Genomic DNA, 18349 nt, shown 5'->3' on the forward strand with positions numbered 1-18349 from the left:
AGCCTGGGCCTTGGAGAGGTGGCAAGAGCAGAGTAGGCTGTAAGTCCAGTCCTGTAGAGTGAGGAAAAAGCTTGAGCCATCCTGCAAGCTTCTGCAGGCAGGAACAGTCCCACCCGTCCTGGTGGCCTCATATGCAGTAGGCATGAATATTCATACTACTGAACTGAACTGAACTGCATCCTGCTCTGGGCAGCCCAGCTTAGCCCCCAGGCCCCACCGTACTCAAACGCTGCATGCACAAGCAGTGAATGCATACCCTGCTTCCTGCCTTACTCCCAAAGGATGCCACCTCCAGGGCTCCTGTCCCAACCCACGTGCCATTCAGACCCAGTGTCTGTTCCCACCAACTTCCTTCTGACCTGATTCCTGGCCTTTGAGCCTATACCCTTTACACCCCTCTGCTTAGCCCCTGCTTTTTCTCTTTCTGCCTCTGGCTTGGAGCTGGTTCAAGAAAGAGTCCTCAGCCTGAGGTCTCCTGAATCATTTAGTGAGGGAAGAGGGTGTAGCTTTCCCTGAGGCCCCCAAACCCAGCTAGTTTTTTTCCTGTTACCTCTCCTATGGGTCTTTGCCACTTGGGTTCCTATTGGTGATGTCAGGATGCGGTGTCTCTTAGCCAGGTGCCTTCTGCTTGGCCTCCGGGCCTTGCTTGATGGTGATTTCTCTGACGCAGAACTGTGACCTTTATCTTTGAATTCTCAAGCCCTGGGTGGATGGATGGATGGATGGACAGATGGGTGAGGTATGTGGATACAGCCTAGTGACTCAGGATGCTGGCCTTATGGTATAACACTTCAGTCCCTCCCTCCTCCATCCCTCAGCACAGATATGCTCCACACTCCATTCACCTGGGGCTCCTGAAGGTTTTATTTACTCAGCTGCCAAGGAAAGCACTGGGCCATAGCCATGACTGGCTCCCAGAAAGCCCAGCTGACAGGAATTAGCTGTGACTGCACATAGACAGGGGTGTCCAGATGTCCCTCCTCACTCTCCATGTTCCTTGTCTGTGTCCCAAGGAGCTGTTTCCCTCTCAGCCCAGGATCCAGGGGTTCAGGGCAGACCTGGCAGTGCTGAAGCTGGTGAAGGTAGCCTCACAAGGCTTGTTTCTGAGGCCGACTGAGTCTCCGAAGTTTCTTGAGTTGACTGAGCAGCTCAGAGATAAAAGGCTGAGAAAGAAACAGGGGTGAGATCAAGGCATGGGGTCACACCCACCCACCACACTGCTTTCCCTCGTCTCCACCTGACCCCATCGCATCAGAGTCAGGGAAGGGGAGAAGGACCCAGGACCAAGCTTTCCTCTTCACTAGCTGCCGTCCCACTGGGCCTCCTCTTACCCCCAGACTAACAGAGCATCCCTTACCTCTGTGGGGCGGGGGCAGTTTTGGAGAATAGCCTGGTGGAAGAAAGCAGAGAGTGGGTCCCCAAGCCACAGCACTTTGTCACGATTCCCCAGTCAGTCTCCCAGGAATTCTCCCCTCTGAATTGGTTCTCCCCACACAGATGGGGAGGCAGAACCTGGGTTCTTGGGCTCCCCTTGGTCCAAGCCCAGCTTCCATCCCCCAACCCCTGGGCCTGGGGCCTGGCCCCCCATTCTACCTCCAACTGAGTCTTCTGCTCCTCTGTGGATAGTTCCATGAGAGCCTCCAGGTCGATCTCAGGCTCAGAAGGAGTTGGTTGATCCTGTTTAGGAATCACACGGGGCTCAGAGGAGCCTGGCTAGCTGGTGCTGGGGTGACAGTTAACTGTCAGAGGTTCACCCGTCTCCCACTCTATTTCCCATGTTCAGTTCCTCTCCTCACCTTACTCAAACCACCCCATTCATCCTTTTATTCAACAGTTACTGAATAACTACTATGTTCTACCTGAAACAGTCTAGGGTTCTTTAAAAAGAGTATCTGTTTAATTTCAATAGTTATAAACATTGTTAGTAGGGATGCAAAATGGTGCAGATGCTTTGGAAAATAATTTGGCAGTTCCTTAAAATGTTAAATATAGAGTTATCATCTGACCCAACAATTCCACTCATAGGTCTATTCCCAAGAGAAGTGAAAACATACATCCACATATGTCCATATGAATGTTCACAGCAGCATTATTCATATTCAAATGTCCATCAACTGGTGAATGGATAAATAAAATATGATGTAGCCATACAATATTTTTCAGCAATAAGAAGGAACAAAGTAGTGATTCATGCCACAACATGGATTAACCTTGAAAACATGTTAGTGAAAGAAGCCAGTTACAAAAGGCTTCATATTATATGATTCAAATTGTATGAAATGTCCAGAATAGGTAAATCTATAGAGACACAAAGTGGATTAGTGGTTGCCTAATGCTGGGAGTGGTGGTGGTGGGGAATGGGATGTGACCACTAGCTGGTACAGGGTTTCTGTTATAGATTATAAAATGTTCCAAAATAAGGGTCGTCCCTGGTGGCGCAGTGGTTAAGAATCCACCTGCCAACACAGGGGACACGGGTTCGAGCCCTGGTCCGGGAAGATCCCACATGCCACGGAGCAACTAAGCCCACGTGCCACAACTACTGAAGCCCACACATGTAGAGCCCATGCTCCACAGCAAGAGAAGCCACCGCAATGAGAAGCCTGTGCACCACAACGAAGAGTAGTCCCCACTCGCTGCAACTAGAGAAAGCCCGCACACAGCAGCGAAGACCCAATGCAGCCAAAAATTCATTCATTAATTAAAAAAAATAATAAAAAAATTAAAAATAGAACTACCATATAACCCAGGAATTCCACTTCTGGATATTTATCCAAAGAAAATGTAAACACTAATTCAAAAAGATATATACACCCCCAGACTTCCCTGGTGGCGCAGTGGTTAAGAATCCGCCTGCCAATGCAGGGGACATGGGTTTGAGCCCTGGTCCGGGAAGATCCCACATGCCACGCAGCAACTAAGCCTGTGTGCCACAGCTACTGAGCCCATGTGCTGCAACTACTGAAGCCCGCGCGCCTAGAGCCTGTGCTCTGTAACAAGAGAAGTCACCGCAATGAGAAGCCTGTGCACCGCAACAAAGAGTAGCCCCCTCTCGCCACAACGAGAGAAAGCCCGAGCGCAGCAACGAAGACCCAACGCAGCCAAAAATTAATTAATTAATTTAAAAAAAGAGAGAGAGAGATATACACCCCCATTTTCACTGCAGCATTATTTGCAATAGCCAAGATATGGAAACCACCCAAGTGTCAATGGATGGGTGAATGGATAAAGAAGATGTGGTGTATATATATGCACTGGAATACTATTCAGCCATCAATAAAAAAAAAAAGAAAAAGAAATCCTGCCCTGTGCAACAACATGGATGGACCTTGAGGGTGTTTCATTGAGTGAAATAAATCAAAGAAAAACAAATACTGTATGATCTCACTTATATGTGGAATTAAAAAAACAAAACAAAAAATGAACTCATAGATACAGAGGACAGATTGGTGGTTGCCAGAGGCGGGGGGGGGGGTGGGGTTAGGCAAAATGGGTAAAGCTGATCAAAAGGTACAAACGTCCAGATAGAAAATAAATAAATCCTGGGGATCTAATGTACAGCATGGTGACTAGAATTAATAATATTGTACTACATATTTGAAAGTTGCTAAAAGAGTAAATCCTAAAAGTCCTCTTCACAAGAAAACAAAATATTTTTGGAACTGTGTATGATGACAAATGTTAACTAGGCTTATTATGGTGATCATTTTGCAATATACACAAATATCAAATCATTATGTTGTACACCTGAAAAAAATGTCAATTACACTTTAATAAAAATGCTTTTTAAAAATTTAAGATGTAAACTCAAGGACAAAGATTTAATAAACCTAATAATTCTGTACGGCTTTATCAGGGACTTTCTTAAGTGAAAGTGGCCTGGTGGGGAAGAACATGACTTCTAGTACAGGTTGGTGCAATTTTCTTGACTCATGGGAAGGTCCACCATTGCTTTTGCATCATCAGTGCAAATATCAATATAGTTTAAAAGGCAAACAACATCTTGCATCATTTATGAAAATAATCATGGACCCCCTGAAAGGGTCTTGGGAATGCCCGGGATCACCAGAACACACTTCAAGAACTGCTGCCTTCTCCATTTTTCTATTGGGTTGTTGAGGTTTCTTAACTGATTTAAGAAGTTTTTGTTTTGTTTTGTTTTGTTTTGAATTCAGATTAGCTCTAACATTTCATGTGTCATGGAAATATAGTTTCGGGGAGTCACTGGGGAAATAGGTGTATTAATTATATAGTTGAATGTAATGGTCTTTTCCAGTTTGACTTTTGCTTCCTTTTTTTTTTCAAATGCTTAGCAAGTTCTTCCCATACTAACTTGGATAAATATTTGATATTCACCTTTACATTTTTTTAGAGATTTGATAATTTCACCTTTTCTGATTATCTAATCCTTTGGAATCTATTTATTCAACAAATATGTGTCCAGTGGCTACTGTTAACCTGGCACTGTGAACTTGGGAACTTCAGTCAGCAAAACAAAGATCCTGCCCTCAAAGACCCTACATGTTAGGGGCAGTTGAGGAGACATAATAAAAACAGATGCACTGTCTGGAGCCTGTGCTCCGCAACAAGAGAGGCCGAGACAGTGAGAGGCCCGCGCACCGCGATGAAGAGTGGCCCCCCGCTTGCTGCAACTGGAGAAAGCCCTCGCACAGAAACGAAGACCCAACATAGCCATAAATAAATAAATAAATAAATAAACAAAACAGCACCAAAAAAAAAAAAAAAAACAGATGCACTAAGTAATTTAGTTGTATAATGTGTTTAAAAGTAAGTGCTGGGGACTTCCCTGGTGGCGCAGTGGTTAAGAATCCGCCTGCCAATGCAGGGGACACGGGTTCAAGCCCTGGTCCGGGAAGATCCCACATGCCACGGAGCAACTAAGCCCGTGCGCCACAACTATTGAGCCTGTGCTCTAGAGCCTGCAAGCCACAACTATTGAGCCCACGAGCTACAACTACTGAAGCCTGCACGTCTAGAGCCCATGCTCTGCAACAAGAGAAGCCACTGCAATGAGAAGCCTATGCACCGCATCGAAGAGTAGCCCCCATTCGCCTCAACTAGAGAAAGCCCACGTACAGCAACGAAGACCCAATGCAGCCATAAATAAATAAATAAATAAAGTAAGTTCTGGGGACTTCCCTGGTGGCACAGTGGTTAAGAATCCACCTGCCCATGCAGGGGACACGGGTTCGAGCCCTGGTCTGGGAAGATCCCACATGCCACGGAGCAACTAAGCCCGTGAGCCACAACTACTAAGCCTGTGCTCTAGAGCCCATGATCCACAACTACTGAGCCCGTGCGTCACAACTACTGCAGCCTGCATGCCTAGAGCCTGTGCACCACAACAAGAGAAGCCACCACAGTGAGAAGCCCGTGCACTGCAACAAAGAGTAGCCCCCGCTCACCACAACTAGAGAAAGCCCATGTGCAGCAACGAAGACCCAACGCAGCCAAAACAAGTTAATTAATTAATTTTTTTAAAAAAGTAAGTGCTGGGACTTCCCTGGCAGTCCAGTGGTTAAGACACCATGCTTCCATTGCAGGGCACATAGGTTTGATCCATGGTGGGTAAACTAACATCCCACATGCCACACGGTATGGCCAAATAAATAAATAATAATAAATAACAAATAATAAAATAAACTTGTTTTAAAAAAATTCCCTCTCTGTTTAAAAAAAAAACAAAAACAAGTAAGTGCTATTTGAAGAACTTTTTGGATGGTGGAAATGTTCCATATCTTGATGGGGTAGTGGTCATATATGGCGAAGTGCATTCAAATGTACACTTCAAAAACAGGCAAATTTTGTTGTCTGCCATTAGACTTCAGTAAAGTTGATTTAGAAAATAAAGAAAGGGCTTCCCTGGTGGCGCAGTGGTTAAGAATCCGCCTGCCAATGCAGAGAACACAGGTTCAAGCCCTGGTTGGGGAAGATCCCACATTCCATGGAGTGGCTAAGCCCATGCGCCACAACTACTGAGCCTGCGCTCTAGAGCCCGCGAGCCACAACTACTGAGGCCTGCGCACCTGGAGCCCGTGCTCTGCGAAGAAAGAAGCCGCCACAATGAAAGCCCGCACACAGCAACAAAGACCCAACGCAGCCATAAATTAATTAATTAATTAATTTAAAAATGTTTAAAAAAAAGAAAAAGAAAAGAAAGAAAGAGAAAAGATGCCTCACCCTCTCATTCCTTCCACTGCCAATGGGTAACCACTGTTAACAGTTTTGGTCTTTCTATACCATTTTTAAAATAAACAGTGCTAGGGTTCTAAGTTCTTTCACCCTAAACTCTAGACTTTCCCCTTTGCTTCCTTGGTTTCTAGCTCATCTGATTTAGCATTCATTCATTAAATGCATATTTATTGAGAGCATGCTATGCACCAAGCATTGTGATGGGGCCATAACAGCAAAGACAGAGAGACATGATCTTGCCCTTGAAAAGCTTCTAGTCTCCTGAGGGATACAGACAAGTCAAATGGCAGTTATAATACAGGGCAGTAAGCCCTCTGATGAGACACTATGGGAGCACATGGAAGGGGAACCTAACCAAGCCTGGGGTTTAGGAAGGCTTCCAGGAAGAGGTGACCTCTAATCTGAGACCTGAAGGCTGAATAGGAGTTAACAAGATGTTTATACTTCTGATGATGGAGTAACAAGGACTGGATTTATTCTCTCAACATAAGTAACTGGAAAACTGGACAAAAATATATGAAAAGTGTTTTCAGACTTTACACACAGGTAGCTCAGCACTACCTGGGAAAGAAAGGAAATTAAAGAGGTAAATTCTATAATTGTCCTGGATTTCTTCCTGGAGGCAATTTCCAGACCACAGAGCAGAGAGGGAGATCCCAAGCAGAGCACAGTGGTCATACTAAATTAACATGACAGATACCAGAATTCGGGGTTGAGGTGGCTGGAAGTTGCCAGAGTTCTGCAGAGGAGGGAGTTATGAAGAAAGAGACCTCCAGAAATCTGCATAAGGGTTCTCCTGAGTCTTTGCTGAACACAAGATACACATTCACTGGGTAAAATGTCACAAAGCCAGGTACTATGAGGCACTGTGGGCACAGAGATGAATACTTCCCAGACCTCACAGAGGACTGACACAAATCAATTTCCACTCAGAGTGGACAGTCATCACCGATCATACAGGAATTCAGGAGAGACCTCAGGAGGGCCCTGCTTTACTTGGGGGGTAAATTATTTCCTAGATTAAAGGCTACTCTATACTCACCCCAACAGAACTTAACAAGCTTCAGAAGGATCAAACTGAACCACAAGTAGCTAAACTGCATCCTAGAACAAAGTCCAACACTCTAAAGGAAGAAAAAAAATCCAACAACGTAAAATTCACAATGTCCAGCATCCAATCAAAAATCACTAGTCACAGGGCTTCCCTGGTGGCGCAGTGGTTAAGAATCCGCCTGCCAATGCAGGGGACACAGGTTTGATCCCTGGTCCGGGAAGATCCCACATGCCATGGAGCAACTAAGCCCATGCGTCACAACTACTGAGCCTGTGCTCTAGAGCCCGTGAGCCACAACTACTGAAGCCCGTGTGCCACAACTACTGAAGCCTGCACACCTAGAGCCTGTGCTCTGCAACAAGAGAAGCCACCACAATGAGAAGCCCTCGCACTGCAACGAAGAGTAGGCCCCACTTGCTGCAACTAGAGAAAGCCCACACACAGCAATGGAAGACCCAATGCAGCCAAAAATAAATAAATTAATTAATTAAATAAAAATAAATCTATAAAAAAAATCACTAATCATGCCAAGAAGCAGGACATGTGACCTATAAGCAGGAGAAAAAAATCAATTAATAGAAGCAGATCAGGTATGACAGAGATGATGGAATTAGCAGATGAGGAAAACATGAACATAGTAATGAGAGAAATGGAAGACATGAGAAAGAACCAAGTGAAGCATCTAGAGATGAAAAAATAAAATATTTTAAAGAAAAATTCTACTGAATGGAATTAATAGCATATTTGACACTACAGAAAAAAAATACCATTTAAACTTGAAGAAATAGCAAAAGAAACTAGCCAAAATGAAGCATGGAGAGAAAAAAACTAGTAGAAAAGAAAAGAACAGCATAGAACTTTGGTGACCTGTAGGACCATATCAAGTGGTCTAACATATGTGTAATTGGAATCCCAGAAGGTGGATCCTGGGGCCAAATAATAAAAATACATTCTAATGATTAGAGCTCCACCTCTAAAAAAGGATTAGTCCTGCTCCCAAAACCATTTTATATCATTTATGACATTAACTATACATATACTGAACATAGGGTATGTATATCACTGAGAGTCAGATTGTCACTGCAGTCTGGTATTGAGAATATGTGCTCAAATCATAATCCAAAATATTCTTTCCCTAAAGTATTTTTTGAATTCTCAGAAAATGAGCAGATATATCAAACAACTCTGACCGAGGTGAACAAGTATGGTCATCTTGTGACTCTGTATTACATGTGGTGGTTTCCTGACAGATGCTGCCTGATTTGACCCCTTTCTCAGCTCCACTCCATACTCTGTCCCCTTACTCCTGATCTCTCTGCCATAGAAACCAGCAATCGAGTAAAGTTCAGAGATTAGCTAACAAATGTTTGTTTCACATTTCATTGACCATATATATATAAGTATATATATATATATACACACACACACGTATATATATATATATACTTTTTTTTTTCCTTTGGCCTCACTGCTTGCAGGATCTTAGTTCCCTGACCAGGGATCAACACTGGGCCCATGGCAGTGAAAGCTCCGAGTCCTAACCACTGGACCACCAGGGAATTCCTGACAACACATTTTTAAAGTTGTAAGTTTAATAGATTGTTTCTTAAAATGTCATCACATCAAAAGGGCTGCATCAAAATGCATGGTATCATGTAAGCTATAGGAAAGGAATGTTTCAAAACTCTGGGGTGGTCAACAGTGTCCCCTGCTGATGTGTACACTAGATTTAGCCCCAAGGTGGTGATTGGTGACTTTACCAAGAGGTCTCAATAGAGTGGTGGGAACAGAAGTCAGAATCCAGTGGTTTGAATAGTGATAGGAAAGGAAAAAGTAGGTAAAGCCTCTGAGTTGGTACAAATCCTTTAAGGAGCCTTGTAAAGGAAACAGGAAATAGGGATGGTAACAAAAAGGGGGCATATTGTTAAACAAGAGTCTCCTTAAAATAGGAGAAACTCATGAGTGTTTAAGTCCCTGCTTAGAAGCCAAACCCACACTCCATTTCTGGACAACAGGAGCTCCAGGCCCCCAAGTCAATTTGTTTTGTTGAACCCAGACTTGGCTTTTCACAAGACCCTAAAGTAGGCTGCACACCCAGTGAGAAGAGGTGGGTGCTCCAACAAAGGAAGGTTGGGTCCCACTAAACTAAACAAATAGTGACACAACCCACTCCTGGAACCATTCCCAGTGGTGCTACCCAAGGTGGGCATGTGGTGGGGAGTCCCAGTGGGTGGAGAGGGGCTCTAAGAAGGAAGAACTGAGGCAGGGTAAGCCTGGAGACTGGGTTACCTCAACCTCTGCCCAAGATGACCAGCCACCTGGGGCTTCCCCAGCCACTTGCCTGCTTCCTGGTGAAAAGGGCAGGGATTAGAAGAGGAACTGCTACCTGGCACCTTTGGACAATTGCCATGACAACTGTAGACCAGGTATTTTATTACAATCATTGCCTGGGAGCGGTCCTCCCACATGTCCTGTTTTCCAGTGTTATGAGCTCATTATTTTACAGCTTTTCCCCTGCCTTGATCTTTGCCCTGAGGTGTCTGAGATATGAGACTTTTTATACAAGGGCACAACAGTCTGAAATTGAAACTGATCCAGAGAGGGAGGGTGCTGGCAGGAATGAAGGGCAGTGGAGATGTCCTGCAAGGTGAGAGTACACATAGGCCAAGAAAGTTTGCCTGTCCTGCTCCCAGTTCTAGGGCATCTCTCTCCCCTCTGCGAGTGGCTCAGGATGCTGCCAGGGACACCGTCAACACCTGGACCAAACCAACACATGACACAGTGAGACTCACAAGACAGCCTGGGCCACCTGCATCACTCTTCCCCGCCCCCAACCACAGGACCACTGACACAGACCTTACCTGGAAGAATCACAAGCCCTTGCCGCCCCCAGAAGAAAAGACAGGACCTGAGTAAGGAAGGAGAGAAACAAGGACCATGGCATGTGGACAAGTAGGACTCTGGTCTCTGGCTTGGTGCGTGGCTCTCGCCAGCCACACGCTACAATCAGCAGTGGAGCTTATGAAAAAGACCAGTGCCTGGGCCCCACCCTAGTAGATTGAAATTCAGTTGAAATGCAGCTGGGGCATTGGATTATTACTGAAGTACTTCAGGTGTGGAGAACCACTAGCAGCTTGAATAAACGCTCAGGTGCTACAGGCAGAGCCCCAGCTGCAGCTCCTGGTCCCTGGGCTCCCTAGTGGTGTGACCTTGGGCTAGTTACTCAACATTTCTAAGCCTCCATTTCCTCCACGGTAAACCGTACCTACCTAATGGACTTGTGGGGAGGGCTGAATGAAATAACACAAGTCAGGTGCTGGGCGCTGTACCTAGCGCAGAGTTAAGTGCTCAAAATGTTATTCTTGTTGTTGGAGCAGCATTTGTTACTACCCTAGGATCCCGATTAGGAGGTATCTAGGTCAAAAAAAAAAGGGCTACTCTCCCAGGGTGGGGTTGAGGGGAGTCAGTCAGAGCCAGGGCCGAGGCTAGGTCAGGTGCTGGTATTAGCGTTCGCTATTGGTCACTTTGACATTCTAGTCCAGCACTATCTGTTCTGAGATGATGGAAATGTTCTGCATCTGTGCTGGCAACTTGGTAGCCACTAGCCACCTGGATGTATGGGGCACTTGAAATGTGGCTAGTGTGACTGAAGAACTGACCTTTTAATTTAATTTTCATCAGTTTAAAGTTAAATAGCTACACATGGCTGACAGCTACAGGAATGAACAATGTCGCTCTAGACGTGTATGTGTGTTGAGGTTGAAAGTAAATAAAGACATAAAATAAAGAAAAATAACTCCTCTACTATCTCATCTGAGCCTCAAGAAGTCCTACAAAAGGGATACGACAGGCATTGATAGCCCCATTTTATAGATTAGGAAACTAAGTCTCAGGGATGTTAAAAGACCTGCCCCAGATTACGTAGAGAGTGCGAGGCAGAGCCCAGACCAGAGGGAGGCAGATTTCAGGACTGCAAACCCATGCTTCACCTGTGGGGAAAAACGTCTCCATGGGAGTATGCCTCATCTGCCCTCCAGCTCCTCCTGAGACCTCAGAGCAGGCTCTCTCCCAGTCCCCCGGCCCACGGTGTCTTACCCACCTGGAAGAGATCCTGAACCTGGGCGTCCACCCACTGCTCCATCTCCAGCCAGCTCTGGAGCTGCCCCCGGTCATACTTCACCGTCAGCCGGCTGAGTTTCCGGGACCTGGACGCTTTGGAGGGGTCGGACTGGGACTTTGAGTCTGTGGATGATGTCCTCCTCCTCCCAGAAGCCCACTGGACCTTCTTACTTGGATTCTGCTTGTCCGGGTTGGGAGACGTGCAGGAAGCAGGGCTTGAAGACAGCATGGAAGGATTGGTTTGATCAAGGAGCTGGGAAAAACTGCCAGTCAGAGCAAGAGAGCCAGGGAATGAGGAGACAGAACAGAGGGCGAGGCCAGCAGGGAAGAAAGGAAGGCGGGCAGGAGGGAGGGCCAAAGCTCCTGGAGTGGTGGGGGTCAAAGATCAACAGGCCTTTGGCTAGTGCTGGGAATGCCAGTCTTTTGGCTCCTGGCTGCTAGTGAGTGGCACTCCTGAGCTGTGCCCCGGCCACCCTTTCTGCAGCTGCTGGGACCGAGTGATATACCAAGCAAAGGTCAAGAGGATGCCATGCCTCCGGAGGAGGAAGAGGCCCTTCTGAGGCCCTCAGAAGAGGGTCCTGAGGGATGCGGGGCTCTGACCCGAGTCATACTCACCTGAGAGCCCTCAGCATCTCACTTTCCTGGCCTAGATCCACCTGGGCCCCCAGAAGCTGCGGTCACACGGATCCTGCAGGAGTAGGGTCCCTGGCTGGCAAGGGCTCCTGCTCAGAGAGTGGTGCTGCTGATGGCAGAGTCGCCTCAGGGATAATTAGAGGGGTGGTTATCTCTGGCCCTAATGGGGTCAGTATTCTCTGTGTCTGAGTGTGAGCTGCCTTTAGGGATGTGAGAGAAGAGAGAAGAGGCACTACCCTGGCCCTGTATGTTTGCAAAGGCGAGCTTTTCTCCCAAGCCCATTTCCCAGAGGCAACTGCTTAGGAAGCCATGTTTATCATCCCATGACCCTCCCCTGACTCACGTCCTTCCTGACACAGAGGAACCCTGCAGGCCTAACATTTACCCAGCTGTCAAGGACTATTACTTCTAGGCATACTTGCGTTCTAAAGGAAGGGTGTTTTTGGACTTCCCTGGTGGCGCAGTGGTTAAGAATCCGCCTGCCAAGGCAGGGGAGACGGGTTTGAGCCCTGGTCCGGGAAGATCCCACATGCCGCGGAGCAACTAAGCCCGCGTGTCACAACTACTGAAGCTCGCTTGCCTAGAGTCCGTGCTCCGCAACAAGAGAAGCCACTGCAACAAGTCCACACACTGCAACGAAGAGTAGCCCCCGCTCACCGCAACTAGAGAAAGCCTGCGCACAGCAACGAAGACCCAACACAGCCAAAAATAAATACATTACAAAATAAATAAATAAAGGAAGGGTGTTTTTGTTTGTTTGTTTAGTCTTTTGTAACAAAAATTTCAAAACTTTTTAGAAAAGTTACACAACAGAATACTACTATAATTTTTTTTTTTTAATGAACAGCTCAGAAGGACAAATAAAAAATGAAAGTGTCTCTCTTCTCCCCAGTTCCACTCCCTAGAGGGAACCCAACCAACAGCTTCTGCTTTTACTTTTTATTTATTTATTTATTTTTTAAAATTTATTTATTTTATTTTTGGCTGCATTGGGTCTTCATTGCTGCACACGGGCTTTTCTGTGGTTGCAGCAAACAGGGGCTACTCTTCATTAGTGGTGCTCAGGCTTTTCACTGCAGTGGCTTCTCTTGTTGTGGAGCACGGGCTCTAGGCACGTGGGCTTCAGTAGTTGTGGCACACGGGCTCAGTAGTTGTGGCGCACGGGCTTTAGAGCACAGGCTCAGTAGTTGTGGCGCACAGGCTTAGTTGCTCCGCGGCATGTGGGATCTTCCCGGACCAGGGCTTGAACCCATGTCCCCTGCATTGGCAGGCGGATTCTTAACTACTACGCCACCAGGGAAGCCCCAGCTTCTGCTTTTAGTTCTCTTGTGATCACCATTATCCCTTTGTGTAATATCATAAATTTGTCCATTTTAGACAGTATCTCTTCTCTCCTCAGTATGAACGATGAGAGATTTAACTCCCTCACTCATGCTCCCTCATCCCCTTTCCTTTGCATATTCTAATTTTTGTTTATGTATTTCTTTGTTTTTCTTTTATGTATTTCTTTTTAGGTCTTGTAGTGGTTGCCTTTATGATGCTGAGTTTCTGTTTCCAAAGTATCAACTTCATACACTGACTCCTAAAAGAGTTTTAGACACAGGCCAATGGATGAGTCTTTAATGATGAAATTTTAGGCCCTAAGTTAACAGGGTGAGGGAGATGTTTGAGGGCTGGAGGCCAGGATGTAGCCTGGAAAAGCCCAGGCTTCAGAGGAAGGCTGGCAGATCCCAGTTCAAACCCAGCTTTGCCCTGTATTGGTTTAATAACCCTCAAATTTCACAACCTGAGTCTGTTTTCTCATCTGCAAAATGGGGTTTTGGAGAGGATTAAATGAGATGATGTATGTAAACATTCAGCCTGATATCCAAAACAGAGTCCCTTCTCAATAGACATCCCTTCCCTTCCTTTCTTTGCCTTCTCATCCTCCCTGCCTTCCTCGTGAGGCTCTGTCCGTCAAAGGCTGGCCCTGGAATTTCTCTGCAGTGGCTTCCTTCCTGGTCCTCTTTGGAAGAAGGTGGCAATAAGAAGGGTGTAGGGAGGCCTCTAAAATACAGCCTGTAGACTCAGCTCTTACCTTGATGACCTGTTATATTCTGTGATAGGCATTATTATGGTTGTTCCCTCCCTCTTCCGTTTCTGTCTTCTGAAGCGTTTGGGAGCCCTTTCAGGAAAAGGAACCAGATCAGAAGAGTCTATGGGTTTTGTTCATTCATTAACTCATTCATTTAACAAAGATTTTATGAGCTCTTCTAGTAGGCCAAATATTATACTCAGTACTAGTGATTGGTGATCCAAAAAAGACACAGTCTCTGTTTTCATGGAACTTACAGTCTAGTGTAAAAATAAACAAACATTAACCAACTAATCAAATAAATGTAAAACTGCAACTGTATTTAATGATCTGAAGAAAAGGTAAGAGGAGATATAGAATGTCCAGTGTGGGTGTGACCTAGCAAGCGGTAACATTTGGACTGAGTTCTGAAGGATGAGTAGGAGTTAACTAGGTACCGGGGCTGGCAGGAGTGGAATTGGCAGAAGGCACAGCATATGCAAAGGCCCTGTGACAGGAGAAAGAGGGTGAGTACAAGGGACTAGAGAAGGTCAATGGAGGTGGAACAAAGAGATGAGGGAGGCAAAAGCGAGCCATGAGGCAGACAGGGTGGAGGTATCTACACAGGGCCCTGTCAACCATGTTAAGGAGTTTTGTCTCTATCCTAAGAGCGTTGGGTGGGAGCAACTGCAAAATCTTAAGCAAGGGTGGTTGGGTAGACTGACGAGTTCAGATTTAAATTTCCAAAATATCGCCTTAGCTATTGACTACAGAGTGGATCAGAGGGCACAGAAGTCCTGGAGGTCGGTTGGGAGGCCATTGCTGTAGGGCTTGACTTGGGGAGGTAGCGTTGGTGATAGTGAGAAGTGGACAGATTGGAGAGCTATTTAGGGGGTAATATTTAACAGAACTTGGCGATGGATTGGAATATGTAAACTTCATGAATGCCTACACAGGAATACAGACAGGTTCATGCATGGGGCCTCTCTGAGCATATTTCCTCATCTGTAAACTGGGGGTTGGTGAGATTCTGCATGAGCACACAACATGGCCCCAGTGAAGCTCGATGGTACACAAATGAGTTATGCCCATTATTTACAGTGTAAGCCTCCTTATTTACATTCTTCCATCTCAGCATTGACCTTCAAGTGTCACTATTCATCAGTAAGTTTGCCCAAGATAAGGGAACTCAAGTTTCAAGATAAGATGTGAAGAAAAACCACTAGGACCACAGGGTCATATCATGGTGGGGAAATAAAGAGGGTGCAGGCCTGGGCAGAGGCAAGGGTGTCTGCCCTGCTCTCCTGGCCTGGCCTGGCCTGGGTCCAGTGGTGGGATAAAATAAGCAGCAGGGGGCTTCCCTGATGGCACAGTGGTTGAGAATCTGCCTGCCAATGCAGGGGACACCGGTTCGAGCCCTGGTCTGGGAAGATCCCACATGCCGCGGAGCAACTAGGCCCGTGAGCCACAACTACTGAGCCTGCGCGTCTGGAGCCTGTGCTCCACAACAAGAGAGGCCGCGATAGTGAGAGGCCCGCGCACCGGATGAAGAGCGGCCCCCACTTGCTGTAACTAGAGAAAGCCCTCACACAGAAACGAAGACCCAACACAGCCATAAATAAATAAATAAATAAATAAAGCAGCAGGCCGACCCCATCAGAACTAGACAGGATTTTTGTTTTTATTTTTGTTTTTTAATTTTTCAGCCACGTCACGCAGCATGTGAGATCTTAGTTCCCCCACCAGGGTACCCGTGCCCCCTGCAGCAGAAGTCTTAACCACTGGACCACCAGGTAAGTCCTTAAAAATTTTTATAATAAAAGAAAAGCATGTTCATTTTAGAAACATTTCTAAATTTTCTAAAACATTTAAAAATTCCCATAATCCTGCCACACAAAACCACCACTGCTAGCATTCTGGCAAGTTTCTTTCTATTCTCTTTTTTTTTAATGATTTTTTTAAAAAATTTATTTATTTTTGGCTGCTTTGGGTCTTTGTTGCTGCACGGGGGCTTTCTCTAGTTGTGGCGAGCAGGGGCATTCATTGTGGTGCACAGGCTTCTCATTGCGGTGGCTTCTCTTGTTGCGGAGCACAGGCTTTAGGAGCACGGGCTTCAGTAGTTGCAGCATGCGGGCTTCAGTAGTTGTGGCTCGCGGGCTCTAGAGTGCAGGCTCAGTAGTTGTGGCTCACTGGCTTAGTTGCTCCATGGCATGTGGGATCTTCCCGGACCAGGGCTCAAACTCATGTCCCCTGCATTGGCAGGCAGATTCTTAACCACTGCACCACCAGGCTATGAATATATATTTAACATAGTTGAGAAAATGATATATAATATATAATTATTTAGAAAACTTTAAAAACTACTATCTTTATTATTCAAGAAATAAGTTTAACAGAAACAGACTCACAGATATAACAGACTTGTGGTTGCCAAGGGGAAGCGGGGATGGGAGAGGGATGGACTGGGAGTTTGGGGTTAGTAGATGCAAACTATTACACATAGAATGGATAAACAACAAGATCCCACTGTATAGCACAGGGAACTATAGTCAATATCCTGGGATAAACCATAATGGAAAAGAATATAAAAAAGAATATATATATGTGTATAACTGAGTCACTTTGCTGTACAGCAGAAATTAACACAACATTGTATATCAACTATCAACTACACTTTAGGGACTTCCCTACTGGTCCAGTGGTTAAGAATCCACCTTCCAATGCAGGGGACACTGCGGGTTCAATACCTGGTCGGGGAACTAAGATCCCACATGCTGCAGGTCAACTAAGCCTGCGCACTCTGGAACCCACTCGCCACAACTAGAGAGTCCGTGCACCACAACTAGAGAAGCCTGTGCACCACAACGAAGAACCCACACACCGCAACGAAGACCCTACTGCAGCCAAATAAATATATATTTTTTTAAATTAATTTATTTTATTTATTTATTTTTGGCTGAGTTGGGTCTTCATTGCTGCACGCGGGCTTTCTCTAGTTGCGGTGAGTGGGGGCTACTCTGTTGTGGTGCGTGGGCTTCTCATTGCGGTGGCTTCTCTTGTTGCGGAGCATGGGCTCTAGGCGCGTGGGCTTCAGTAGTTGCAGCATGCAGGCTCAGTAGTTGTGGCGCACAGGCTTAGTTGCTCTGCGGCATGTGGGATCTTCCCTGACCAGGGATCTAACCCGTGTCCCCTGCATTGGCAGGTGGATTCTCAACCACTGCACCACCAGGGAAGCCCCAAATAAATATTAAAAAAAAAAAAACTATCGGGACTTCCCTGGTGGCACATTGGTTAAGGCTCCACGCTCCCAGTGCAGGGGGCCCAGATTCGATCCCTGGTCAGGGAAATAGATCCCACGTGCATGCCGCAACTAAGAGTTTGCACGCCACAACTAAGGAGCTGGCGAGCCACAACTAAGGAGCTCACTTGCCACAACTAAGACCCGGCCCAACCAAATAAATAAATAAAATATTTTTTAAAAAACTATCAATACTTCAATAAAAAAAGTTTTTAAAAAGACATGTTCATTGTAGAAAATTCTAAAATATAGATATAAGAAGTATAAATGATATGTTTGGTATATTTTCCACTTTTTATATAGATTTACTTATTTTGGATTTTCACGAAATTAGATCATTTTGTAACATATGTGTGTTATTTTGTAACTTATATTTTGAATACTTTTTGTGTCATTAAGTAATTTTATACACATCTTTTTTCAACACTGCAGTTTCTCAAAATTTGGACCATGACTCAGAGTAAGAAATTCATTTAACCTCATGACACACACACATGCAAACACGAAATGAAAATTTCTTATGAAGCAAAACTTACCTTTATTTTATTTTTTCAAATGCTGACGGCAAGTCACTTTGCTTTCAAGACTCACTAATAGTTTCCAACCTGTTCTGTTAGAGGCAATTCCATGATCTAGTTACTCAATCCCCTGCTATTAGATATATAGATTGCTACCAATTTTTTTGCCATTATAAATATTGCTGCTCTGAACATCCTTGTAACTATTCCTTTTTTTAGCATCGCATGCTTCCCACCCCCACTCCCCCCTCCCCCGCTTTAGCGGATTTTCTAGAGGCAGAACTACAAGGACAAAGGAAGTGTGAACTTGTAGGGGAATTTGATGTTATGGCCATATTAGCTCCCTGAAAGGTTGTACCAAATAAACTGTTTATAGTTTGATATCCTAATTTTTTTAGTTAATGAATATGTTAGTTTTATAGTGCTGCATAACAAATTATCCCCATATTTATCAGCTTAAA

The 18349-nt window shown here is 45.4% G+C and overlaps 1 protein-coding gene across 3 annotated transcripts; it reads right to left on the reverse strand.

The window, feature by feature from the left end:
• Nucleotides 1-46: 46 nt before the first annotated feature.
• PPP1R14D (protein phosphatase 1 regulatory inhibitor subunit 14D) lies at nucleotides 47-18235 on the reverse strand. Of its 3 annotated transcripts, XM_082387286.1 has the most exons (6): nucleotides 17907-18235; nucleotides 14097-14183; nucleotides 11367-11601; nucleotides 1594-1677; nucleotides 1358-1390; nucleotides 47-1163 (listed from the first exon to the last, which is right to left on the reverse strand). In XM_082387286.1, the coding sequence occupies exons 2-6, from the start codon at nucleotides 14126-14128 to the stop codon at nucleotides 1089-1091; spliced, it is 459 nt and encodes a 152-aa protein (XP_082243412.1). In that variant the 5' UTR covers nucleotides 14129-14183; nucleotides 17907-18235; the 3' UTR covers nucleotides 47-1088. The 3 variants fall into 3 exon arrangements, with proteins under 3 accessions (XP_082243412.1, XP_082243414.1, XP_082243413.1); XM_082387288.1 differs by lacking the exon at nucleotides 1594-1677; XM_082387287.1 differs by lacking the exons at nucleotides 14097-14183; nucleotides 17907-18235 and having other exon boundaries at nucleotides 11367-11971.
• Between the last annotated feature and the right edge of the window lie 114 nt (nucleotides 18236-18349).

This window comes from Balaenoptera borealis, assembly GCF_965194805.1.
Source record: "Balaenoptera borealis genome assembly, chromosome: 3".
NCBI lineage: Eukaryota > Metazoa > Chordata > Mammalia > Artiodactyla > Balaenopteridae > Balaenoptera > Balaenoptera borealis.